This window comes from Zingiber officinale, chromosome 7B (assembly GCF_018446385.1).
Source record: "Zingiber officinale cultivar Zhangliang chromosome 7B, Zo_v1.1, whole genome shotgun sequence".
In the NCBI taxonomy this organism is placed as follows: Eukaryota; Viridiplantae; Streptophyta; class Magnoliopsida; order Zingiberales; family Zingiberaceae; genus Zingiber; species Zingiber officinale.
Window position 1 is genome coordinate 24,309,748 of NC_055999.1, and position 24,666 is coordinate 24,334,413.

The following is a 24,666-nucleotide window of genomic DNA, read 5'->3' on the forward strand; positions in this document are numbered from 1 at the left end:
GGGACCGAGAGGAGGAATTGGTTTTGGTCTCCCGATAAAATTAAGCATCCCATGTTCGCCCCGAACACACAACTTAATTTTATCAATGATAATTCATTCCACTAGAGAACTATCATTGAACTACCGCACCAATCCCAAATTACATTTTTTGGGCTCCTTCTTATTATGAGTGTGTTAGTCTCCCTGTGTTTAAGATATCGAATGTCCACTAATTAAGTGAGTTACTGACAACTCATTTAATTAATATCTAAGTCCAAGAGTAGTACCACTCAACCTTATTATCATGTCGGACTAAGTCCACCGCAGGGTTTAACATGACAATCTTTATGAGCTCCTCTTGAGGACATTATCAACCTAGTATCTCTAGGACACGCTTCCTTCTATAATCAACAACACACACTATAAGTGATACCATTTCCCAACTTATCGGGTTTATTGATTCAACGAACTAAATCTCACCCATTGATAAATTAAAGAAATAAATATCAAATATATGTGCTTGTTATTACATTAGGATTAAGAGCACACACTTCCATAATAACCGAGGTCTTTGTTTCTTTATAAAGTCAGTATAAAAGAAACGACCTCAAATGGTCCTACTCAATACACTCTGAGTGTACTAATGTAATTATATAGTCAAGATAAACTAATACCTAATTACACTACGACCTTCCAATGGTTTGTTCCTTTCCATCATGGTCGTGAGCTACTGTTTATAATTTATAAGGTACTGATAACATGATCTTCTGTGTGTGACACCACACACCATGTCACCTACAATATAAATTAATTGAACAACTACATTTATCATAAATGTAGACATTTGACCAATGTGATTCTTATTTCTAGATAAATGTTTATACCAAAAGCTAGGCTTTTAGTATACACTCCAACACTACTATGATTGCTCCACCTGAGGTTCAATAACCTCTAGTGAAGTGCATACAAGGGTAGAGAAGCACTATCAACAAATAACTAACAAACATAACTGTCGATCGTCGCTCTGTTCCTCGAAGATCATCATCTGAAACTTCCACACTTTCCTTCATGTGATACCTAGTCACGTAAAGGATAAGCAGCACCCTTTATCTTTTCTGCACCAGTACAAATCATATATTTGAATGTACTCTCCAATTTATACATCCTATAATGGTTATATTTCGTAAGTGTTAAGCAGCTAGCTCTACACTTTTCCACATCGGTGGAGGTCATCTATCCAAACGTACCTTTTAAATTACCCAACCATGTACATAAAATCCATGGTTAAATTCCCGATGGAATAAAATACATCGATCCTCTACAGACTAGTCAAGCCAATAATGGTATGCGGCTAATTCAATTCCTTCTACGTATGTATAAGTCATGTACTCAAATACGTCTTCTAGGTTATCTAACTAAACTCAAATAACTTAAAGGTCAGAGTCTTCATGAAATAGAGTAAGTCAGTCTCCCACTGACCGAACTAATAAAAGTAACTCAGTACCCTAATACTACACCAACAAGAATGAATCAATCTTCTACTAACCAAGTCAACAAAGGTAAATCGATCTTCTACTAACCGAAGCAACAAGAGTAAATTGGTCCTCTATGAACCGAACCAACTAGAATAAATCAATCCTCTACTGCCCAAGTCAATAAAAGTAAATCGATTATCTACTAACCGAAGCAACAAGAGTAAATTGGTCCTCTATTGATCAAACTGCCAAAAATAAATCGATCCTCTACTGACCGAACCAACACGAGTAAATCGATACTCTACTAACCAAACCAACATGATATTTAGCAGATATTATCCACTACTAAACTAGTGATAATAGAAACTAATAATACTGGTGGTATGGTAAAAGAAATTCCATGAGACTATAATCCCTAATCTCTAGCAGTGTTTGATAGATCAAACTAATGACTGACATAACACAAGTCATACATGGTATAAATAATTAGGCAAATAACAATGGAAGTGTATGATAATAATAGACCACATACCTCCTATAGCTTGGAGATTCCTATCGTTGCCTGATCCCAAAACTTGAAAAGTCACATCGAGAAACCAAATCACGGAAACCAAAAACAAAGAAAATAGGTTGCGAAAACCTGTGGGTCTGATACCAATAAATTATCACGCCCCCAGAGAGTCCCTGCCAAACAAAAATCCGACGACGTCTCCCCTGTACCAGTGACAATCTGAAACATACATACATACAAAATACATCATCCACATACGGCTGGAATATATACACAACCACGCAGTTATATATTCAGCCACACGGTTGGAACAAAATAAAACACAATCACGCGGTTATATATATACATTAAACAACCCACTCGACTGTCCTAAAAACCAACACAGCAGAAATCACAAAATAACGAATATGAAACGAACAAAACAACTAACTGCGAGTAGGCTCGGCTTAACATAACATACCAAACCGAATACAAGATACCACAGGACAAAATTCCAAATCCGCATCAAACTATTACAATGCCAAGATCACAAATCCAAAACAAAATAGAATAAGAAACCGAAACCAGAAGATCGTCCTCGAATGTGACGTGGGACTAGCGAACAGGACCTCTAAGCGACTCCATAAATCCTTTACCTGCTGGCGAATTAAACTAGTTTATGAGGTGGTGAGTACTAAGACTCAGCAGGTAATAAACAGATAGTGCATGAGTATAGTAAAAAACTAGAGATACAAAGATATACAGTCTCGGAGAGATAAATAGCAGATACAACAGTGATATCATAATAAGTGTCCATACCTGAAACTATATCCTAGGCTAATAATAGAAAGTTAGGTGTAACAAAGATCTGCTACAATACTGCTCATAACTACATGGGTAACATGTGAGGTATATACATATTACCAATAAGCAAACCAGTGTCTAACCCATACCTCAGGTATATATCTCAACATATGTGAGCATATCAGCATAAGTAAGCAATAGCAACATAAATAAGCAATAGCAGCATAAGTAAGCAACAGCATCAGTAGATATAATAATAACAGCGTATGCACGGATGGTCACTCCCGCCCACCCCTCTGCACCATGACCCCTATATAGTCAAGAGGTCAGGTCAGTGACAGGTTGTACACCACTCTAGCTACCACTACTCTCGAGTAGCCGAGGGGACAGTTGCATAGTAGCTAACTAGTTACGTCCACGACGGGGGTCTCTGCTACTCGCAACTCCAGCTACCACTACCCATGAGTGAGCGAGTGCGAGCACAACAGGACAAGTGGCACACTCCAGCTACCACTACCCATGAGTAACCAAGTGTGCGGCCCTGACTGGCGATTCTCTCACACCACAAGGGAGACAATGGTCGTTAGTATGCATGTCATAACATGATGCGCAAGATGCAATAGTCATCATATATATAAACAGAAAACAGGTATGCTACATGAAGCAAGCATGCTCAATAAGGTGTGTGGCAGTCGCCGTTTTGCATGTCACTATGCGCTCCAAATTAATAAAGATTGGGAACTCAACTAAACTAAAGATAAGTGTTGTAGCAACGAGTCCCAAGTCATATTTTTCCAAGGATAACTAGTGAATGTGTGTGAATTCTAGTATTGATTCAAATTGAATCCTTACATCAACAATGTCAACTAGGCACTTCCATTTAACTCACATTTCAAATTGAATTCATCTAATAAAATCAAGAATAGAGTCAAAGAAAGAGTATTATCCTCTAAACATGATCACCTTCATTTCATCAAATCAGTATTAATCTATCATTATTGACTCAAGTTCTTCAACTAACAAATTATTCAATCTCACACATGATTATTAACATATAATTGAGGTAACAATTAAAAACTCAAGTGAGCGTTAACATTGAACTCCATCTTAGTCACAACACATTCAATGCAGAGAACAAAGATTTGCTTACTAAATAGCAAAAACTAAACAAACTTTTGTTAATTAGAACTTCTAATTCAAAACAGAAACTAAATTTCAACTAGTTAAGTAGCTGAAACAAGAATTGGATCGCAGTAATTCAAAATAAATGAGGTAGCAAAACTAAATAATCAAACGGAATTGCAAAGCTAAGAAATCAGATCATTAGATCTTAGCAGATTCATGAACAATTAAAAAGTAAACTAAAACAAATTGCATTCCACATCCAAACCCCGGATCCAAACTTCTTCTCTCTGCCGTGTTACTGATTTGCTTCTGGGAACGCCCTTCGAGCAATCAGCAACGAAATAATGAACTCCTAGCTTATTTAGGATGAAGTCCAAGCTACTGGGAATGCCCTAACTAGCTCGGATTTACCTGAATTCGCCAGCCATTGAGAAACAGAGGATATCTTGGAATTGCGAGGTAAAATCGAGGATGGAATGGACTCTGAAGAACGGGGAACGTCCTCAGCCACTTCAGTTGGATGATGACAACATCAGATCGGGGAACACCCTCAAAACTGTGCTTGAATGGCGCTCGCAGATATCAAGATCACGAACGGGGAACGCCCTCAAATCGCGCTTTGCCCCTTGATTGCTGGTCGCTAGATCGTTGTAAGCTCACCAGAGATGAAGTGATTCAGTTCTTAGATCTGGAAGTGGAACGGGAACGTCGGAGAAGATGATGAACAGTGGCATAAAATCGCAAGGAAGAAACTGAGCTTGAAGAACACTGTAGCTTCTCGAGCCTTTTAAATCAACCTCAAATCTGATCAACGGTTGAGAATGCTCTGATCTCATCTAACGGCTGGATGACTTCAAATCTGGATCAAAAGCTTTGGATCTTCAACAGCTAAGATCTGCTCTTCATTAGGTTGGATGGGCCAGATTTTCAACTGATGGCTTAGATCGGCTCTGATCTTGGATGAACGGTCCATAATGCTTTTAAAGCTTGATCATCTCGTTTAACCCTAGATTTGATCGCAATTCTGATATGATTTGATCGGATCATGATCCTTTTGATACCTACAAAGAATATATCAACTATTAGCATCAAATACCATGATTTTAAGCTATTTTGCAATTAAGTTCAAAATAAATGTAATGCATGAAATATGATGTAAACATAGGTTTCATCTATGAACAAGATCATTAAGAATATGCATTATGAATCAAAATAATGTAACAAAATCATGGTTATCAGTGTATAAATAACAACATTCATGCAAGTAAGCATGGTATCTAGTATCCATATATCCAATATCTAATATCTAGCATCTGGTATATGATATCTGCTAAATATCATAGATAGCAACGAGAGACTGTATAGATATAGAAACAAGTTTCTCAAAGATTGAGTGGATAAGTATCAAGCACAGGAAAAATATGAGTGGAGTCAACATAAATACAGAAACTATCCGAAAATATAACTCATGTACTAAGATCAATGTACTAAAGAAATAAAGCAAGAAGTACTCACCTTATGCATAGTTCGTGCCAATCCAATCCCAACGTCAAATCACCCGTATCGAATCAAAATCCTGCAAACACATAATACATATTATAGCTATGACAAACATGAACCAATTAACTAAGCCCATCATGAATTAGGTGACTAACCTATAACCGAATCTGATTAAGGAAAACCCTAATTTTAATTAACCTCAATCAAATCTATATTATTCCTTCACATTTCCCCATTTAATCCAAGAAAGACATTAATCCATAACCCATAGGATTCTTTAACAACATAGATCATCTACGATATAAATTAAAGGGAAAAAACATACGGATGGGAACTAACACTGTTCCTTGGATAAGGATCAGTTGCCTCCAACTTAGAAATGCTTAGCTCTATTGATATCCAACTCTATTAATCAATCCACGGTATCTAAGAATTAATCAAGATCCTATTCCATAAATAGAAGCAATTTAGTTTACATAATCCTAGAAATCAAGACCAGAGCTTACCTTATTCGGTCATTCCCTCTCCGCCAATGGATCCCTGGCAGTGGTACACGGCAGCGACGACGATGAGCAGAAGGGGTCGACTATCTGCTACCAATGAGATTCCAGCGACAAGCTGTTGTGGATAACTCACTTCAGTCTCAATTGAGATAGAAAACTTGCAACAGGGAATATAGGTGAAACTGTGAAACCTCACCATGGATGGACGGAATAGGGAGAAGCTATCGGTGGTGAAATGGATGACTGCATCAGACTGGGACAGAAGTGCTCTGATAGTGCCAACTAAGGCACAAGATGGATCAGCAGCAATCAATTGTAGAGGTAGGTGGCAACCGGCCAGAGGAAGGAGATCAACCTCTAACGGCACGGCTCGGTGTGCATCTACGCCAGCAACATTGGCGATGCTAGGTCACGCAAGGTTGTGTCGCACGTGAGAGGACGGCACTTCCCTGCTCTTGGCCGAAGGCAGCCCATACAAGGGAGGGAAACTCAAAGACCTCGGCGATAGCTCCAGCTTTGGCGATTGAAGGAGAGGAGGGGTTCGGGAGGCGTCGATTCGGGTAGTGTCTCTCGACGCCGACGACGGTGGATCGGGCGGAGATCGCTCGCGAAGGAGACGAGAAGAGGAAGAGGGGCTCAAGCGATGGTGATGGCTAGGGCACGAGAAGAAGAGAAAGGGGAATCGGCACAAATGAGAAGAAATAAGGAAAAAGAAACAAACTTAGGGCTTTCCCAATTAAAGCCTAGGTTATTTCCTCAATCAACTCCCAATTCATTGGGATATTACAAATAGTTTTATGTTTTGTGTTAAATTCCGGAGACACCACGCTTTACCCGGGCCAGCATTCACCGCTGATTTACCTCCTCCTAAGATCCCTGTGGGGCCAGGCCTAGGGGGCCGCTGGGCGGCAGGACCCGCCTTTTTGCACAATTGGGATATTACAAATAGGCTTTCACTTAGCCTATAAATTCATCCCCTTAAACTTGTCATACGAGATCCGAAAAATTCCCAGAAAATTTTTAAAAATTTCTGAAAAAACCAATAAGATTATTTGTCAAATTACCTTTTTTTTTTTTATTTTGTTCGGTATTTTACAACCACATTGCCATAAAATCGCAACAGTCTATCAGAGAATAATAACCACTTGTCATAGAATATTCTTCCATTATTACATGGGCATTCAATAGAATCTTCATCAAAGGTGACTCTACATTTTCCATTATCTGACACTTTATGACATCATATTCCTTCAACCACCTCACTAATGGCATATGTCAGTTACAAAAAAGAGTGCGCACGAGTAACGGAAGATTCCTCGAATGGTAATTATATGCCTCCCAGAATACATATTCTCTTACTCGATAACTTCTGACACCCGACATTCTCTACTACCTCATAATTGCGGAGGTTATGAGAAGTGGTATATAAAGGGAATCCTCTCCAATAGCAATGTATGCTTTAATATGTTTTGAAGCATACTTTTACAATGCATACTCTCTGCTACACATCTACTGTTCAAATTCCTGTTCGAACATTATACTGACTTGAGTGTCGAAGGACCTTCGCTGGGGACCCCTTCCCTAATTTTTGGCACTGACGTTTGTCTGCTCTCTCGAGTGTATGCATGAGGGATTTTTGCACCCATTCACAGCCCTACTCCAATCTAATGTCGTCGTTCAGTCAACCTCACAACCACCTGTCTAACGTGTTATCTCTCCAACTTTTAGACAATATTACTCAAGATAACCAAGCATTTGATCCAGTGTAGGAGTGTAAATGAACCAAGCCGCTCATGAGTTATTCGAAACTCGATTCGATAAAATCTTGTTTAAGCTTATTTAATAAAGCTCGTTAAGATAAACAAACCAAGTTCAAACTTCATAATATTCGACTCGTTAGCTCGTGAACATATTCATTAAGCTCATGAATCAACTTTTAAATAAAAAAAAATAATAGTTTTGATATTGAATTTATAGATCTTACATTCTACTTATGAAACATATAGATAAATATATTAAATTTATTTATTAGAATAAAATTATAAATTTTAATAAAAATATTATGTTTTTTTCTAAATATATAATTTAGTTTTTAATAAATATTTAAATTTATAATTATTAAATTCGTTTAGATTCGATAAAAATTCAAATAAATTCGTGAACTATCAATATATTTATTAAATAAAGCTCAGCTCAATTATAAACAAACTAAATTCAAATAACAAGAATTTTATTCGATATTTCATCTATACTAACATTATAAAACAGTTTATGTAGTACCTTCTTTATTTAGGAAGTTCTTCTAAGTCATTGTTGGATCGAGTAACAACGCAAGTGTGCAGACGCACCATCACGGGTAGGTGTTTGGAGCTATCTCCGGCCGCTCAAGAACGCCTGCATGATACAGGAGAACCCACAGATGGGTTATGAACTCCCCTCCGGAACCAAGGTTTTCTCGGTGAGCTTGAACGTTGTCCGACGGTGCAAGGTACAGGACGTACTCTACCCAGAACTCCGCCAGCACCTTCCATCTTTTGTTCTCATCACTGATGGATTCCACCAACGTCTTCCCCAACTCAGCACCCATCTCCACTATCGTGCCCTTTTTTCTCGATTCAAGCTCCATCATCTTCTTCCACATTTCGCTCTCATCTTTGGCCCCCTCCAGAAGGTCGTCGATCTCACTCACCACCTTGTCTAAGACTCTTTTTGCTCTGTTGCCCTGATCCGGCAGCAAATCCGGAACAAAGACAACGAGGTACGCGCAGTACTTCGATAGAGCGGTGGCGACCTCCTTTCCCGACGACGCGAGAGGCCTTCTCGATGGTCTGATTGTTTCACAGAAGCAAGTGGCAATGTGCCATATCAGAATCGTCTGCGTGCTGGCCGGAAGCTTGCAGGTCCAGCCCAGTTCTTCCATCCCATTTCGACGCAGTGACGACTCACCGTTGGAGAGGGGGCCTCGGCTTAACTGACGGAGCTGATCCAAGATCATGCTCTTCGCCTCGTCGGGTAATTTGACAGATGCACGGCAGAATTTCATGACCCCATTGCCGCAGGTTGCCCTGCTATTGCACAGCTTAGCTCTGATCGAGAACTTGCCGCACTGTTCAAGGAGCGAGTACTGTCCGATTGTATCGCGCACAGGTTGCAAGATCTTTATCTTGCACAAGAATCGAAGCGCCGTGTTGATAAAAGATGATTTTTGTAGCCATGGAAACTTTACGTAGTTGATCAGTAACGTCACTTTGTTCCAGTCGGAGAACAAGTAAGTGGCTGTTTCAGTGATCTCCATGATAATGATCATGGCTACGAGAACAAAAGTGATATAAAGATCAATATCGTTGCCTCCCAGATCGTCTGTGTCAGAATAAGCTGTGTTGGCGAGGCAACCGGTGGCTCCCAACAACAACAGAGACAGAAGATAATTGTAGATCGGAAATCCACAACCGAAAATAATAGGATACTGGGAAAAGAAGATGTCTTCTAAGAACCCTAACTCTGTCACGATCACCCGAAAGGCCCTGTTATTGTCCTGCGAGTCAAGGAGCCCCTGTAAGACCAATGTCGTGTTCTTGGATACTTGGTTTAGTTCCTCAGTAGGGTAATCGTGAAACCTACGTGAAGAGCATGAGTCAACCGTAGCAGGCTACAAATTAAATCAAGATTGTTGCATAATAGAAACTCAACTAGAACCTTCTTTTCAGCAGCTTCATCAAGGCGAAGGAGAGACATACATCCTTGAATTTCGCATCTGGGTCCATTTTGAGTCCGAGCAGCTGACCTCTGCAGTGCCACACCCTCTCCACCGTCACCACTTCATCGCTCAACTCGTTTGCGATGACGATATGCGCCTGGCGGTCATCTGCTACCTCTGTCTCAAATGATACTTTGTCTTCTCCGCTCACAATGTATTTATAACCTCGCATCGAGACGGGATTGGGAGTGCCGGTGCTCAGCTTATGCTCAAATCGCATGTAGTCAGATATGAAGTTGGTCCTATCTGTTCCGAACGCGCGTTTGGCAGCCCAAAAGCTGAAGAACTTCTCCACCGTCTTCAGGATGATCAAGCCCCAAATCGCCCACAGGTTGATGACGAAGTGGGAAAAGGGATCAGCTTTTTGGATGTCCTGGCAATAGCCGATCAGATTGTAGCTAAGCAGCCCGATGAAGAAGAGTCTCATGGAGTTGGAGTCGGAAAGGGTGAAGGCATCGGCGATGCAAGTGAGAGTGCCGTTGGCGATCATCAAGATCACACCCCAGACGAGGTAGATGTTCTTCAAGGGCTTGGAGAGCAGATAGAAGGTGGCTAGGTTCATGAGCGGCTCCAGTATCTGGTTAAGGACGTACTTGTGCAGTTTGTCGATTGGGGAATTGGAGTGCCAAAGCCGGTGCTTGGTGGCCGCAATGAGGAAGTTGAGGCAGATGAGCAGCATGGAGGCGCAGGTGATGACCATGCTTATGCCTTCTTGGACACGTATTGTATGACTCTGCCAGTCTGCAGTACTATTCGCCATAGAAATTTAAAACGAATCTTCTAAGAATTGCTCGGACAGGGAAACTAAGCAAGGATTCGCATGCGTTAGCTGCAAATTAACAAGCATATGAACATTTATAGAGGTTGGCATGTGCAGTAAAATTATTAGGATGAGCACTGAGCTAGAGTCAACACAAAGACCGTCACACTCAATAGTGGCAGCCTTTTTTTACTCCAATGACAAACGAAGCCACGTCAATGTCGAATAGGCACACTACGGTGTGGTTGATTATAATATTATAACATATCACTTTGCCATCTCAGTGCTTTATACACTTCGGAGATTTACCTTTTTGTTGTTTTTTTAATGAAAGAAAGGATCGTCGTAATAAAATGAGCTCCGGGTGTTGACGTTGACGAGGTCAATCAGTAAGTCATTTTCCAATGTCCATCGGTCTCTCCACCTCACCTAATCATATCACTCATTGCGGCCCTTTTGATTTTTTTTTTTCTTTTTTCCGTTCATTGTTTTTTCTTCTTTTGATAAAAGTGAAGAGAAAGAATTGGATATTTTTTAATAAATTAATAGATACAATTTGAATTGTAATTCTATTTTATTATTTTGTTTAGTGGTTTTATCTCCATACTATACACATAAGACAAAAATTAAATTTTATTTATGCATAACAAGATGTTAGCCTCTCAGGTATACTGCTCCGGTTCGTGAATGTCAATGAGTGAATTATTGGTAAGTTGACTCTTGTTAATAGTAATAATGGGGATGATGATATGGTTGGGAGTCTAGATAAAGATAAATAACACTATAAAAAAACAATAATTTAAGGACGAAAGTTTGGGACGAAAAATTTTCGTCCCAAAATCGCAACAATTTTGACGACAAACACAAAATTTGATCCAAATTAGAAACGAAATCTGCAACAAAATATTTTCGTCGCAAATTCCCAACGAACATTATTTTCGTTGCAAAATTCGTCCCAGATTCTGGGACAAATCCAGGATTCGTCCCAAATTCTGGAACAAATCTAGAATTCGTCCCAGATTCTGGGACGAATCCAGGGTTCGTTCCAGAATCGAAATATATTTCAGAAAAAAATGAAAAAAATGGGTCAAAATCTGGGATGAATCTTGGATTCGTCCCAGATTTTGGGACGAATCCTGGATTCGTCCCAGATTTTGGGACGAATCCAGGATTCGTCCCAGATTTAAAAAAATTAAAAAATAATAGAAAAATCATTCGGAAGGCATAAATATGGACCTAATGATCTCGGAATTTCATGAAACAAGTTTCTATGGATTTCTAATTTTCTCATGATCATAAAATATCCTAAATTTGAAATTTAATCTAATAAATTAAGTGTGGTGATTTTTTAACATGAATATGACCTAATTTGTAATAAAAAAATTCACCGCACTCAATATAATATGTTAAAATTATGGATGAAGATATTTTTAAGATTATAAGAAAATTAGGAACCTATAGAAACTTATTTCATGAAATTCCGAGATCGTTAGGTCCATAGTTAGTGAAACATAGATAGTTTAGTATTAATTAAGTATGTTAGCGTTTAACACATGCTTGAATATGTGTTTAAAACTAAAAATATAGATCTACAAATGTCAGAATTTCATGAAACAAGAGTCTATAAGTTTCTTATTTTCCCTTATTCATAAATATATCCTCTTCCTTAATTTTAAAATAATATATTGTGTTTCGTGTTTTTTTACCTGAATTAGGTCAAATTCGAGTTAAAAAATCACCACGCTAAATATATGAGACTAAAAGTACGGATGATGGTATTTTTAAGATCATGAGAAAATTAGGAACCCAAAGAAACTTGTTTCATGAAATTCCGAGATCGTTAGGTCCATATATAGGCCTTCCGAATGATTTTTCTTTTAATTTTTATTTTTCTTAAATTTGGGACGAATCCTGGATTCGTCCCAAAATTTGGGACGAATTTCTAGATTCGTCCCAGATTTTGGGACGAATCTGGAATTCGTCCCAAATTTAAAAAAATAAAAAATAATAGAAAATTTATTTGGAAGGCCTATATATGGACCTAACGATCTCGGAATTTCATGAAACAAGTTTCTATGGGTTCCTAATTTTCTCATGATCTTAAAAATATCCTCATCCAAAATTTTAACCTCATATATTTAGTATGGTGATTTTTTAACCCGAATTTGACCAAATTCATAATAAAAAATTCACCGCATTTAATATATTATGTTAAAATTATGGATAAAGATATTTTTAAGATCACGAGAAAATTAGAAATCCATAAAAACTTGTTTCATGAAATTCCGAGATCGTTAGGTCCATATTTAGGCCTTCCAAATAAATTTTCTTTTATATTTTATTTTTCTTAAATTTGGGACGAATCCTGGATTCGTCCCAAAATCTGGGACGAATCCAGAAATTCGTCCCAAAATCTGGGACAAATTTCTGGATTCGTCCCAGATTTTTGGGACGAATCCAGGATTCGTCCCAGATTTAAAAAAAAATATAAAATAATAGAAAAATCATTCTGAAGGCCTAAATATGTACCTAATGATCTCGGAATTTCATGAAACAAGTTTCTATGGATTCCTAATTTTCTCATGATCATAAAAATATCCTAAATCTGAATTTTAACCTAATAAATTAAGTGTGGTGATTTTTTAACATGAATATGACCTAATTTGTAATAAAAAATTCACCGCACTCAATATAATATGTTAAAATTATGGATGAATATATTTTTAAGATTATAAGAAAATTAGGAACCTATAGAAACTTATTTCATGAAATTCCGAGATCGTTAGGTCCATATTTAGTGAAACATAGATAGTTTAGTATTAATTAAGTATGTTAGCGTGTAACGCATGTTTGAATATGTGTTTAAAACTAAAAATATAGATCTACAAATGTCAGAATTTCATGAAACAAGAGTCTATAAGTTTCTTATTTTCCCTTATTCATAAATATATCCTCTTCCTTAATTTTAAAATTATATATTGTGTTTCGTGTTTTTTTACCTGAATTAGGTCAAATTCGGGTTAAAAAATCACCACACTAAATATATGAGATTAAAATTACGGATGAGGGTATTTTTAAGATCATAAGAAAATTAGAAACCCAAAGAAACTTGTTTCATGAAATTCCGAGATCGTTAGGTCCATATTTAGGCCTTCCGAATGATTTTTCTTTTAATTTTTATTTTTCTTAAATTTGGGACGAATCCAGGAATTCGTCCCAAAATTTGGGACGAATTTCTAGATTCGTCCCAGATTTTGGGACGAATCTGGAATTCGTCCCAAATTTAAAAAAATAAAAAAGAAAAGAAAATTTATTTGGAAGGCCTATATATGGACTTAACGATCTCGGAATTTCATGAAACAAGTTTCTATGGGTTCCTAATTTTTTCATGATCTTAAAAATATCCTCATCCAAAATTTTAACCTCATATATTTAGTATGGTGATTTTTTAACCCGAATTTGACCTAATTCATAATAAAAAAAATTTGCCGCATTTAATATAGTATGTTAAAATTATGGATGAAGATATTTTTAAGATCACGAGAAAATTAGAAATCCATAGAAACTTATTTCACGGAAATCCGATATCTCTAAGTTCATATTTAGTGTTTCCAAATCATTTTTTTATTTTTTTTAAAATTTTTTATATTCTGGGACGAATTTTGGAATTCGTCCCAGATTTAGGGTCGAATTCTGGAATTCGTCCCAGATTTGGGGACGAATTCCTAGATTCGTCCCAAAAAATAAGCAATGGAAAGAAATTTTTTAATTTATAAGTTAACCCTAAATCTCCTCCCACCCATCTGCCCCTTCACTCATCCCTTCACTGCAACTCTTGCGGCGGCTGATTCCTTCCCGATCGGCTGCGGCACAGGTAACCCTCTCCCTTCTCCCTTCTCCCCTCTTCCCTCTCCTTTCTCCCACATCTGCCCACTTCTTCTCGCGAGGCCGCGGCTGGCCTCGCGAGGCCGCGGCTGGCCTCGCCTGGCCGCGCGTGGCCTCGCCTGGCCGCGCGTGGCCGTGGCTGGCGGCAGTTGGCCGCGAGTCGCCGCTGCTAGCACTGATGTCGCAAGATTTGGAATGGTGGAGTACTGATCTGTGAAATTTAGGGCTTCATTCTTGTTTGTTAACAAAGAAAAGCACTGCAACTCTTGATCACTTAGATGTCAATGATCTGTGAAATAGGGTTTAGGGCTGTTTTTGGATAAAGATTTGTAGTTCTTCTTGTATATAGATGTACAGTTTAGGGGTGTGGAAGTAATAAAATCTCAACTACACTAGGGCAAAATTTTGATACTAGGGTTTCGAATCCTAAATGTATGGGGAGCTCCAGCATACCATAGGTATAAATTTACCTTTGATTTTCTGTGTACTGATCCTCTTTATCATTACAAATACTTGTAGGATAGTTTTTAGATTGGAATTAATTAATGGAGGGACAAATTACAATAGAGTTGACATGTTTTTTTTTCTTTGATACAAAATTCAAAGGGTGCTCATTATTATTATTATTGTTAAAAATATTTTCTTTTAAAGAAAAAAATAGAAGCGACCCTATTCTATTTTTTATCTCAAAAATATCCTTATCAAAATATTTTATTTTTCATCTAAAAAATGTCAATTCTGATCCACAATTGCTCTAATATAGAGAGTAATTTTGTTTTTTTCCAAATTTTGTTCCATTAAAATATTATTATTTCAATTTAATTACAATTGCTTCAACTCTATTAAAATTGTTAGAATAATACTATAATAATTGATAATGTTGCTTGTGCAGGTTTCAATTTGGCATGATCTCAGTGTAGTTGAAGACAACTGTATTTGTTCACGTCTTTTCGGTATTTCTAAGTTCATTAATATGCATTTAATGATCTGTATATAAAGTTAGCTTTAAATAATTATTTTATAGTTGATTAATTGTATTTCTTCTTTTTGATAAGCTTTTCTTTGTTGTTTTGTCTTCAATGATAAGATTTATTTCTGTTAATAATGTTTAACTAAATAGCTGAATTCAGGTAAAATGCAGAATGAGCGAAGTTGGATGTATAACAAGAATTCAAGTATAATGCAGAATGAGGAAGAGGAGGAGGAGGAGGATGATGATAATCATAATGATGACTTTAATTTTTGACGATGGGTAAGTTTTGTTAGCTTATTTAAAGAAATTTCCCATAATTATGTATGATGATTATTTGTCTCATGTTTACTGTTTTACACATTAATCAATGGCTTGTTAACTTTTCTAATTTTTATTTTAATTAATATTGTCAATTTGTTTTTAACAGGGTTGGTGAGGCGAACTAAAGGTCCGAGAAAAAAAGTAAGTATTAAGTAACATGTTAAACTTTTAATTTTATTTATTTATTTATTTATTTTCTAATTGTTTTTAATTTATTGAAATTTATTACTACTGCTTTATTAGTTCAAATTGCAAATTATGATTAGAGTTTACCTAACAACCAAGTAACCATGATTACTAAAACACTTGTATCACAAAAAAATTAAGTTTAATTAGTTTGTGTTTTCTTCATTTGAGCTATTTTCATATGTTAGGAAATTTTAAGAATATCTTTCATGCTCTCCATGTGATCACATGGACATAGAATATTTGTAGCTATTGATTGATATGGTGAAATAGGTATTATTATAACAATTTGATGTGCCATTTATATTAGGTTGTATCATATTTACGATGTTTTTACTTAGCTTCAAGATACTTCTTATAATTTTATGACATGGATGGTTCATATCGTTGGTAAATAGGACATTTATTTGAATGTTTAAGGAATTTCATAGTTATGTCTTGTTTCCAATCTTTCTTGTTACATGGGCATTTCGTATTATATTTATAATCTTTCTTGTTACACATGATCTGGTTTATTTGTTTGTTGTTATGTAGGCAAAGGAGATTTGAAGGGGTGCAAAGCTTTTGGGCAGACGAAGATGACTTGATGTATTTTTAGTTTATTTACCTCCTTGGATGGATGATGGACTTATATAACATTTGATTGTTGAACTTTATAATATTTTCTAGAAGCTTGAACAAGATAGATCTTGTAAAATTTGTTGAGATCTTTATATTTGTTGAATTATGAGTTGATCGAGTTCAATTATTACTCTTGTATGTGAAATTAAGATGTGTTGAATGTATATAAATGTTATTTGAATTTGGTGTTTATGTATCTATGGATTGAATTGCAAAAAGAAATTTAATCTGGGAAAAAAATTTAGTATTAGGGACGAATTTGGCGACGAAAACGATTTGTTCCCACTCTATCGTAATTGTATCGAATCCAGAATTTGGGACGAATATGTGGATTCGTCCCAGAATTTGGGACGAATTCTGGGACGAATTCTGGGACGAATCCACAAATTCGTCCCAGATTCTGGGACGAATTTTGGGACGAAAATTTATTTATTAATTAAATTAGTATTTTTGTCCCCAAATTTGTCGCAAATGCTTAAAATTTTGCAACAAATTTATTATTCGTTGCAAAATTAGGGACAAATTTGGCAACAAAAAAAATTTGTCACCGAATTCGTCCCCAAATTCGTTGCAATATTAGGGACAAACTTAGCAACAAAAAATAATTTTTCACTAAATTCGTCCCCAATTTTGTTGCAAAAATAGGGACAAATTTGGCAACAAAAAATTATTTCCTCCGAACTGAATTCATCCCCAAATTCGTTGCTAAGTTTGCAACAAAAAAATTATTCGTTCCTTTTTTGCGACAAATTTGGGGACGAAAATTTTATTCGTTGCCAATTTTGTCCCAAAATTCGTTGCTGAATTTGCAACAAATCATAATTCGTTCCAAAAGTTGGCATCAAACATTTTGGGACGAAAAAATTTTCGTCCCTGATTTCGTCCCAAAAAATTTTGCAACGAATTTTTTTGTAAAATTCGTCCCAAAATTCGTCCCAAAATGCCTTATTTTTTGTAGTGTAAGAAAGAAGTTAGAATGGGAGTCAGCGGGGGTTCCCGACGCAACCACTCAGATGCCAAATTAGAGGATAAAGAAAATGAGTATTAGGATGTTAATATACCTAGGTGTGCGTATATATCTAAGTACCAGAAAGGATTACCTTTTATGAGACCACAGACACTTTCCTTCTATTCCTTTTTTCATGTTGTCATTATTTAGTTCTTTAAATAATGTAGGACTTGTTCACACCATTATTTTTTTCTTAAAATAATATAAAATTAGCGTGATGATTATCCTCTCTATGAAATAATCTGAGATTTACGGGATGATTTATTCTTGTTCTGAAATGGTTCTATATCCTATGTCGCCAAGATGTTGGGAAGCCAAAGGGGCAATGATCCAAGAGTCGAGAGTTGGAAGGCTAAGGAGCTAGGAGAGTCAAGAGTCGAGAGTTGGGAGGCTAAGAAGTTGGAAGAGACGAGAGTTGGGGTCAGAAGATTAAGGAGCCAGGATACTCGAGAGATCGGGAGGAATTAACGAAAAAATAAGAGATTATTCTGAGGCGTGATGTTTCAGAGGAATTAACGAAAAAAATAAGAGACAAATAACGAAATAAGTAGTCCAAACTAGGTTTAAAAACCTTCTCAAGAAAACAAGAGAGGGAATAGAAGAATAAAAGAAATGTAGTAGTAATGTGGCTTAAGCGAAATCAATTGACTCAATATCAAAATAACTTGTCCTAAACATCATCAAAGAATAGATTTATATAGCTTTTAAAATCCTAAAAAAATCTAAATGGGAAAAATAACCAACTAGACTTATATTTAGGATAAATTAACTAATAAGACTTAATTCCCTGATATTTGGGATAAATAAATATAATCAATAAAAAATAAACTAAACTTAATTAACAGATAACTAATTAAAAAAATCCAAAAGAATACTTTGGATCCTATCCTACATCAATCGCCCAGAGTTGAAAATAACTCGTCCTTGAGTTTAGAGTAATATCAGGAGATAGCCCAGGAGGAAATCATCTAGCATTAAATCGGTAAAATCTACTAGTACATGTTGGACTTTGAGAATCCTTGTTGATTCGCCGATGAGAACAACATCATGGACATTGTTCTTGGTCATCTTCATGTCCCTCAAGTACTTCTCCACCGGCTTCATGCACTTCTTGAATGGGTCCATGTTCAATGGCGGAGCCAGCCCGAGTGATCTATCCGGGCTGATTCCAGGTTGTGAGCAATGACCGCTGGTTCTGACGTCGTCGTCCTGGGCTAATTCCTCTTTCTCTCGTGTTTTCATTTGTTTTCCACTGTAAATTTGAGATTCGACGTCGTCGACCTCCGGGCTACAGCCCGGGTAAGCTATAACTTGGCTCCGCCCTTGTCCATGTTGAGTTCCTCAAATCGAGCTCGGGTGATCATGGGGTAGAAACTGATAAACTCAGGAGGCTTCTTAAATCTTGATCAAGTCTTTGAAATGGATTTCTATTTCATCCTTCGTAGTTTGCCTAGCCTCTTCAGTTTCTTCAACAAGAATGAGTACAGTCTATGCAGTCTCCCGTTAACTTTAACCATTAGTAATCTCAAAGTCATCACAGCTTAAAAGATCACCATCTAAACCAGAAGAAGTCACGATATAAGAGTTTCAAGGCACCAAAACCTCCTCCTTAATTTTATCCCTTCCTTCCCTTAATTGCTGTCATTCAGACACTGCGAAACTATCCACTTCCATTTTAAAAACTGCTTCTTCCACAACATCAAGATTGCCTATGGCACTAATATCATTGTTACTTTCAAAAGCTGAAAATTTCACACCGTCAGAACTAAAGGAAAAAACATAAAATGCTCCTTGAGAATGCATTGCTTCTCCCTAGAAACCGTCCTTGCAATGTTGTAAAATTGTAGCGGCATCGACCTTCATCTTAATTTGACACGTCCATATTTGAAGAAACAACAGAAGAAGTGGCATGACTAGGAATAATTGTGTCCGCCTCAGAAAATGTAGATGTTTGGATTACCGCCATCAAAATCACAATTGGGAACATCAAGTGGGGTTCAAGGTGGTGGAGGGTAGGAAGCACATGTAGCAATCGGTAGAGAACCAATAACAAATGGAACCATGCCTGATTGAAGAGCATCCTCTTGTTCCAAATGATGCCTACTAGTTTCTCCCCTTGGAACAGAAGAATTCAAAATGTCATTAGCTGAAGACTTGTTTTCTTCAACATATACATTAGTCCCACCCTCAACATTAATTACTTGAGAAGATCCGTCATGTTTTGAAATTTTATCCTCAACACTCTCCAAATGATTTCTAGAACCTTCTATTACATTTTGGTCTTTAATAATCTTTTTTTTTTTATCATCCCTAGATGTGAAAACTGTTGGAATCCCAAGGTGGTTTAATGTGATCAACCAAGTTAGGTTAAGTCCTGTTGTGTTTAATCCTGTGTCTAAGTGTGCCGGAACTTAGGAGTACAGGAAGTCGAGCGAAAGACGCAGCTAGTGAAAAGGACGGCACCAGAAAAAACCGATGGGCTCAGTGCGTCTGAGGGACGAGGTGCTATGGAAGAATACACCAGCGGACGAGAAGGGAGTGTGCGATGTTTCCAAGAGATGAGAAGCCGGAGCGGAAGATTGCTGAAGGAGTAAAAGACACAGCTAACGAGAAAAATGGCACAAGAGAGAGTCAACGGGCTCGGTGTGTCCGAGGCACAAGGAGCTACGGAAGAGTATGCTGATGGACGAGAAGGAAGCACGCGACGATTCCGAGGGACGAGAAGCCGGATCAGAAGGTTACTCAAGAAGGCCGGAAGTTGGGTTCGGGTGAGCCCTATTTCGGATGGCCGAGATCACCCAAGCAAGCGGACCCGGAGCAGAAGACTCGGATCGAAGCGAGCGGAGTAAGAGCGGAAGACCCGAACGAAAAAAGTCAACTTTGTTGACTTCCCTGGTCTGGGACACCCGGAACCCGAGTTTTATCCAAAACAATATGGCTTTTGACCGTTGCATCGGGGATAGAGTTTTATCCCATTCCAAATGCCTGGAACCCTTCCAGGTGTCCCGACCAAGGCTATAAATATAGCATTGGTCCAAGAGGTTGATAGAACAATTGTGATTCATTCTAGTTTTGGTATGTTCTATGATTGTGCGCTTAAACTGTTGTAAAAGGTTTCTCCACCTGAAGGAGATTGTTTACTGCGCTTTAACTTCCTTGGATTAATAGCCTCCCTAGTTGTAACCAAGTAAAATCCCGTGTCTCTTTCCTTTTAGTCTTTTATTTATTCTTATGCAAGTGTTTATGTTGTTTAAGTTATAAGCCGAGAAAGGTTCTTTTGTTTTATTTTGTGCAGGGGTTATTCACCCCTTCTAGCCAACGGCCAATGATCTAACAAGTGGTATTAGAGTCAAATTGGTTCAAGAGGACTAACCGCCGATCAAAACAAAAACGATTGTCGGAGCTAACATCTACCCACCAGTATTCGAGGGAGAGTTCGCTTTTTGGAGACGTCGAATGGAGATTTATTTTAAAACCGATTTTAATATTTTACTAATAATTAAATATGGTTTTAAAATGTCCAAAAGGAAAGAGGGAACAGAACTTGAGAAACATCAATGGACTGAAAAGCAGCGCAACGACTTCATAGCTAACGGTAAGGCTGAGTTCCACCTTCTGAGCGTTCTGCCTGCCCAGGTCCTCGACAGAATCGGCAAATACGAGAGTGCAAAAGAACTTTGGGAAAAATTCTTAAAGCTTTACGAAGAACCAAAAGTAGCTGAATCCAACTGCTCGATGAACACCGAGTCGTCATCAAAAGCTGAAAACAAGGAAATTACCGAAACAGCTCTCATAGTCGAGTACCTACCAGAAGACGAAACTAGCTCTACCTCAATGAGCATCGAGAGCATCGATGAAGGGGGAACAACGTCGGAGGAAAGCACCTTTATAGGGAGAGCATCAGAAGTCGACAAGGTAAGTCAAGTATGATTTCTACCTCCTGACCAATTGTTTAAATTTATAAAAATATTGTCGAAAGAGTCTTGCAAATTAGAAATAAAAAATAAAAAATTATTAACAGAAAATAATGGGTTAAAAAGAACTCTAACAACAACCTTTCAATTAGAAGATTTTTATAAAATCAAAATAGAAAATGACAATTGAAATTGGAAAATGGTCAATTGAAAATAGAAGTAGAAAATTTGAAAAATCATACAAGTTTAAAATTCTCCGCTTCACATTTTAGAAATTATAATGAACTACATTGGAAATTTGAATATCACAAAGAGAAAATTAGAAAATTATAAAGAAAAAATATATCTAACAAATTTCTTATTAATCCGTTAGGAAAGAATCTATTTTAGGTTCCAAAATCTTTCTTGAACTGATTTCTTTTTGATTTCTGTTTGAAATATTTTTTTTTGAGAAAGAGAAATACAAAGTTTTTTAAAAAAATATTTCATAGGATTATTTTTTTTTGTTGACTTGATTTTTTCGTGAAATAATGTCATTCTCTCTGTCTAAAGATATTTTTTTTTGAAAGTTTTGTTATAGATGAATTTTTTGTGAATTATCTAAATATAAAAAATTTTTATTAAAAATGTAAATTTTGAAAAAAAAAAAAAATTTGTCAAAATGCATGTTCTACTACATTTTTCAAAAAATAATTCAAGATTTTTCGCAGTTAATAATTTTAAAGATTTTAATTCTACGTTCAATGCCTTGAAACAATCCTAGGTGCCCTGTTAAAAGATTTATTTCAAATTAAAGTCTTGTTTAATCATTACTGAATCCATAATTTTATAAAAGGCTTTCACTTCCGTATTTTTTTTTTTTAATATACCTTTAGATTTTTTCAAGATTTTCAAAAATTGTTTTAAGGTTTTGCACTTTTGATTTTTTTTTTTTTTTTTTTTTTTTTTTATATTCTCTTAAACATTCACTTAATTTTTTATTTTTTTTACAAAGTTTCCTTAGACTTCTTGAGAACCCATTTTTTATGTGATCAAAGGGGAAGAAGGGAAAACTAAGTCTAAGGGGAGATAGCTCAATTCAAATTTTAAATTTGAAAATCTTTTTGCACTTTATTGCATACTTATTTCTTTAACTTTATATTTATTTATCCTAACTTAACTTGGGTTGCTCATATCAAAAAGAGGGAGATTGTTGGAACTCCAAGGTGGTTTTGATGTGATCAACCAAGTTAGGTTATGTCATGTTGTGTTTAACCTTGTGTCTAAGTGTGCAGGAACTTATGAGCATAGGAAGTCAAGCAAAAGATGCAGATAGTTAGAAGGACGGCATGAGAGAGAGCCGACAGGCTCGGTGCATCTGAGGGACGAGGTGCTATGGAAGAGTACACTGGCAAATGAAAAGGGAGCGTGCGATGTTTCCGAGTGACAAGAAGCCGGAGCGGAAGATTGCTCGAGGAGCAAAAGACTCAACTAACAAGAAGGATGACACTGGAGAGGGCCGACGGGCTCGGTGCGTCCGAGGGATGAAGAGCTGCGGAAGATTACGCCGGTGGATGAGAAGGAAGCACGTGACGATTTCGAGGGATGAGAAGTCAGATCGGAAGGTTGCTTGAGAAGGCCGGAAGTTGGGTTCGGGTGAGCCCTATTCCGGATGGCCGAGATTACCCAAGCGAGCAGACCTAGAGCGGAAGACCCAAATCGAAGCAAGCGAAATCGGAGCCGAAAACCCGGACAAAAAAGTCAAGTCTATTGACTTTCCTGGTCAGGGGCGCCCGGACCGGGTCAGGGGCGCCCGGACCGGGTCAGGGGCGCCCGGACCGGGTCAGGGGCGCCCGGACCGGGTCAGGGGCGCCCGGACCGGGTCAGGGGCGCCCGGACCGAGTCAGGGGCACCCGGACCGAGTCGGGAGCGCCCGAAACCCGAGTTTTATCCAGAATGACGTGGCTTTTAATCGTTGCATCGGGGATAGAGTTCTATCACATTCCAAGCACCTAAAACCCTTCCAAGCACCCCGACCAAGGCTATAAATACAGTCTTGGTCCAAGAGGTTGATAGAACACTGTGATTCATTCTAGTTTTGGTCTATTCTGTGATTGTGTGTTTCAACTGCTGTAAGAGGCTTCTCCGCCTGAAGGAGATTGTTTACTGTGCTTTAACTTCCTTGGATTAACAACCTCCCCGGTTGTAACCAAGTAAAATCTCGTGTCTCTTTCCTTTTAGTCTTTTATTTATTCTTATGTAAGTGTTTATGTTGTTTAAGTTATAAGTTGAGAAACGTTCTTTTATTTTATTTTGTGCAAGGGCTATTCACCCCCCCCCCCCCTAGCCAGCGGCCAGCGATCTAACAAAAACTTCATGTTTTATTGCCTCATCATAAGGTACTTCATCAATTTCATCGATAACTTCAACCATTTAATCATCATTGTCATAAACTGGATCACCAAGTATTTCGATCTTGTCATCGTCTTCGTTGTCTCCTATGATCAAACAATCGGTAGAGTATGACTCGTCGATGTTGTCAAGGTATACATCCTTATGATTATATCAGCCGTGGTAGGAGGAAGGGGAGACGTAGAAAGGTTGTGAATTCAGCGTTCTCTCAAAGTTGTAGGTGGCAGGGTGGTTGATCCAACATCTCTCAAATTAATAAGACTTAGTTCCCTAAGATTTAAGATGAAATTAAATATAATCAAGAAAAAATAAACCAAATTTAATTAATGGATAACTAATTAAAAATCTTAAAAATATAAATCTAAATACTTTGATCCCCTCCTGTTAAATACTTTAGATCTCCTAGAAGTCAGGTAAGTCTTTTACAGTTTGGGACAAAATCTCTTTAGATGAGTAACTCTATCATTTTCTTGATTTAAAATAATTAGTCATAAAACTCTTTTAGAATGTGAAATATAAGGAAACCAGATATGTTTAATAAATTATAATATAGTTATCATGTCTGAGAGTCGAGGCGACGGACGCTGAAGACGACGCTCATATTGACTGGACATAGACTCCCAGTGGCGTGGACATGCAACAACAAAATGTCAGTGTCAAGCCAGGGAGGAGTTCCCCGGCGTTGGCCCTCCGACGCTTAAGTCAAAACTCCAGTGAAGTGGAAGCAGGACAGCAAAGATGAGAGCAACAGAGTAACAGTAACTACAGTAGATTATGCATACTTCCGTCGAAGCTTGGGGTCCCTTATATAGGGCTCTTGGGAGCACGCGTGCACGCATCTCAAAGCTTTCCTTGATAAGACGTGTCAGAAAAGTGTCACTGACATCATACATCAATAATCCGAGCATATTCTGACAAGACAGTGGAAGCTTCCGTCATGCGATTCTCTATCTGACAATGTCACCAACCATGT

General features: G+C 37.4%; 1 protein-coding gene and 2 long non-coding RNA genes across 3 annotated transcripts; 1 reads left to right on the forward strand and 2 right to left on the reverse strand.

Annotated features, from left to right (window-relative positions):
- Nucleotides 1–3,816: 3,816 nt before the first annotated feature.
- On the reverse strand, nucleotides 3,817–6,604 carry LOC122005564. The gene is made up of 4 exons (XR_006118420.1): nucleotides 6,073–6,604; nucleotides 5,880–5,991; nucleotides 5,389–5,449; nucleotides 3,817–4,934 (listed from the first exon to the last, which is right to left on the reverse strand). It is a non-coding gene; the product is annotated as an uncharacterized LOC122005564 (long non-coding RNA).
- A 1,472-nt stretch (nucleotides 6,605–8,076) lies between these two features.
- On the reverse strand, nucleotides 8,077–10,448 carry LOC122005565. The gene is made up of 2 exons (XM_042560642.1): nucleotides 9,573–10,448; nucleotides 8,077–9,493 (listed from the first exon to the last, which is right to left on the reverse strand). Exons 1-2 carry the CDS (start codon nucleotides 10,391–10,393, stop codon nucleotides 8,227–8,229), a joined length of 2,088 nt encoding a protein of 695 aa, XP_042416576.1. The 5' UTR covers nucleotides 10,394–10,448; the 3' UTR covers nucleotides 8,077–8,226.
- A 3,682-nt stretch (nucleotides 10,449–14,130) lies between these two features.
- On the forward strand, nucleotides 14,131–16,506 carry LOC122003647. Its single transcript, XR_006118019.1, has 5 exons — nucleotides 14,131–14,267; nucleotides 15,171–15,231; nucleotides 15,409–15,530; nucleotides 15,679–15,713; nucleotides 16,293–16,506. It is a non-coding gene; the product is annotated as an uncharacterized LOC122003647 (long non-coding RNA).
- The last annotated feature ends 8,160 nt before the right edge of the window (nucleotides 16,507–24,666 follow it).

Coding starts and splice junctions, on each gene's coding strand:
- LOC122005565 (XM_042560642.1), bottom strand. CDS start 10,393: ATGGCGAATAGTACTGCAGACTGGCAGAGTCATACAATACGTGTCCAA. Junction 9,494..9,572: donor ATGAAGCTGCTGAAAAGAAG/GTTCTAGTTGAG, acceptor CTCTTCACGTAG/GTTTCACGATTACCCTACTG.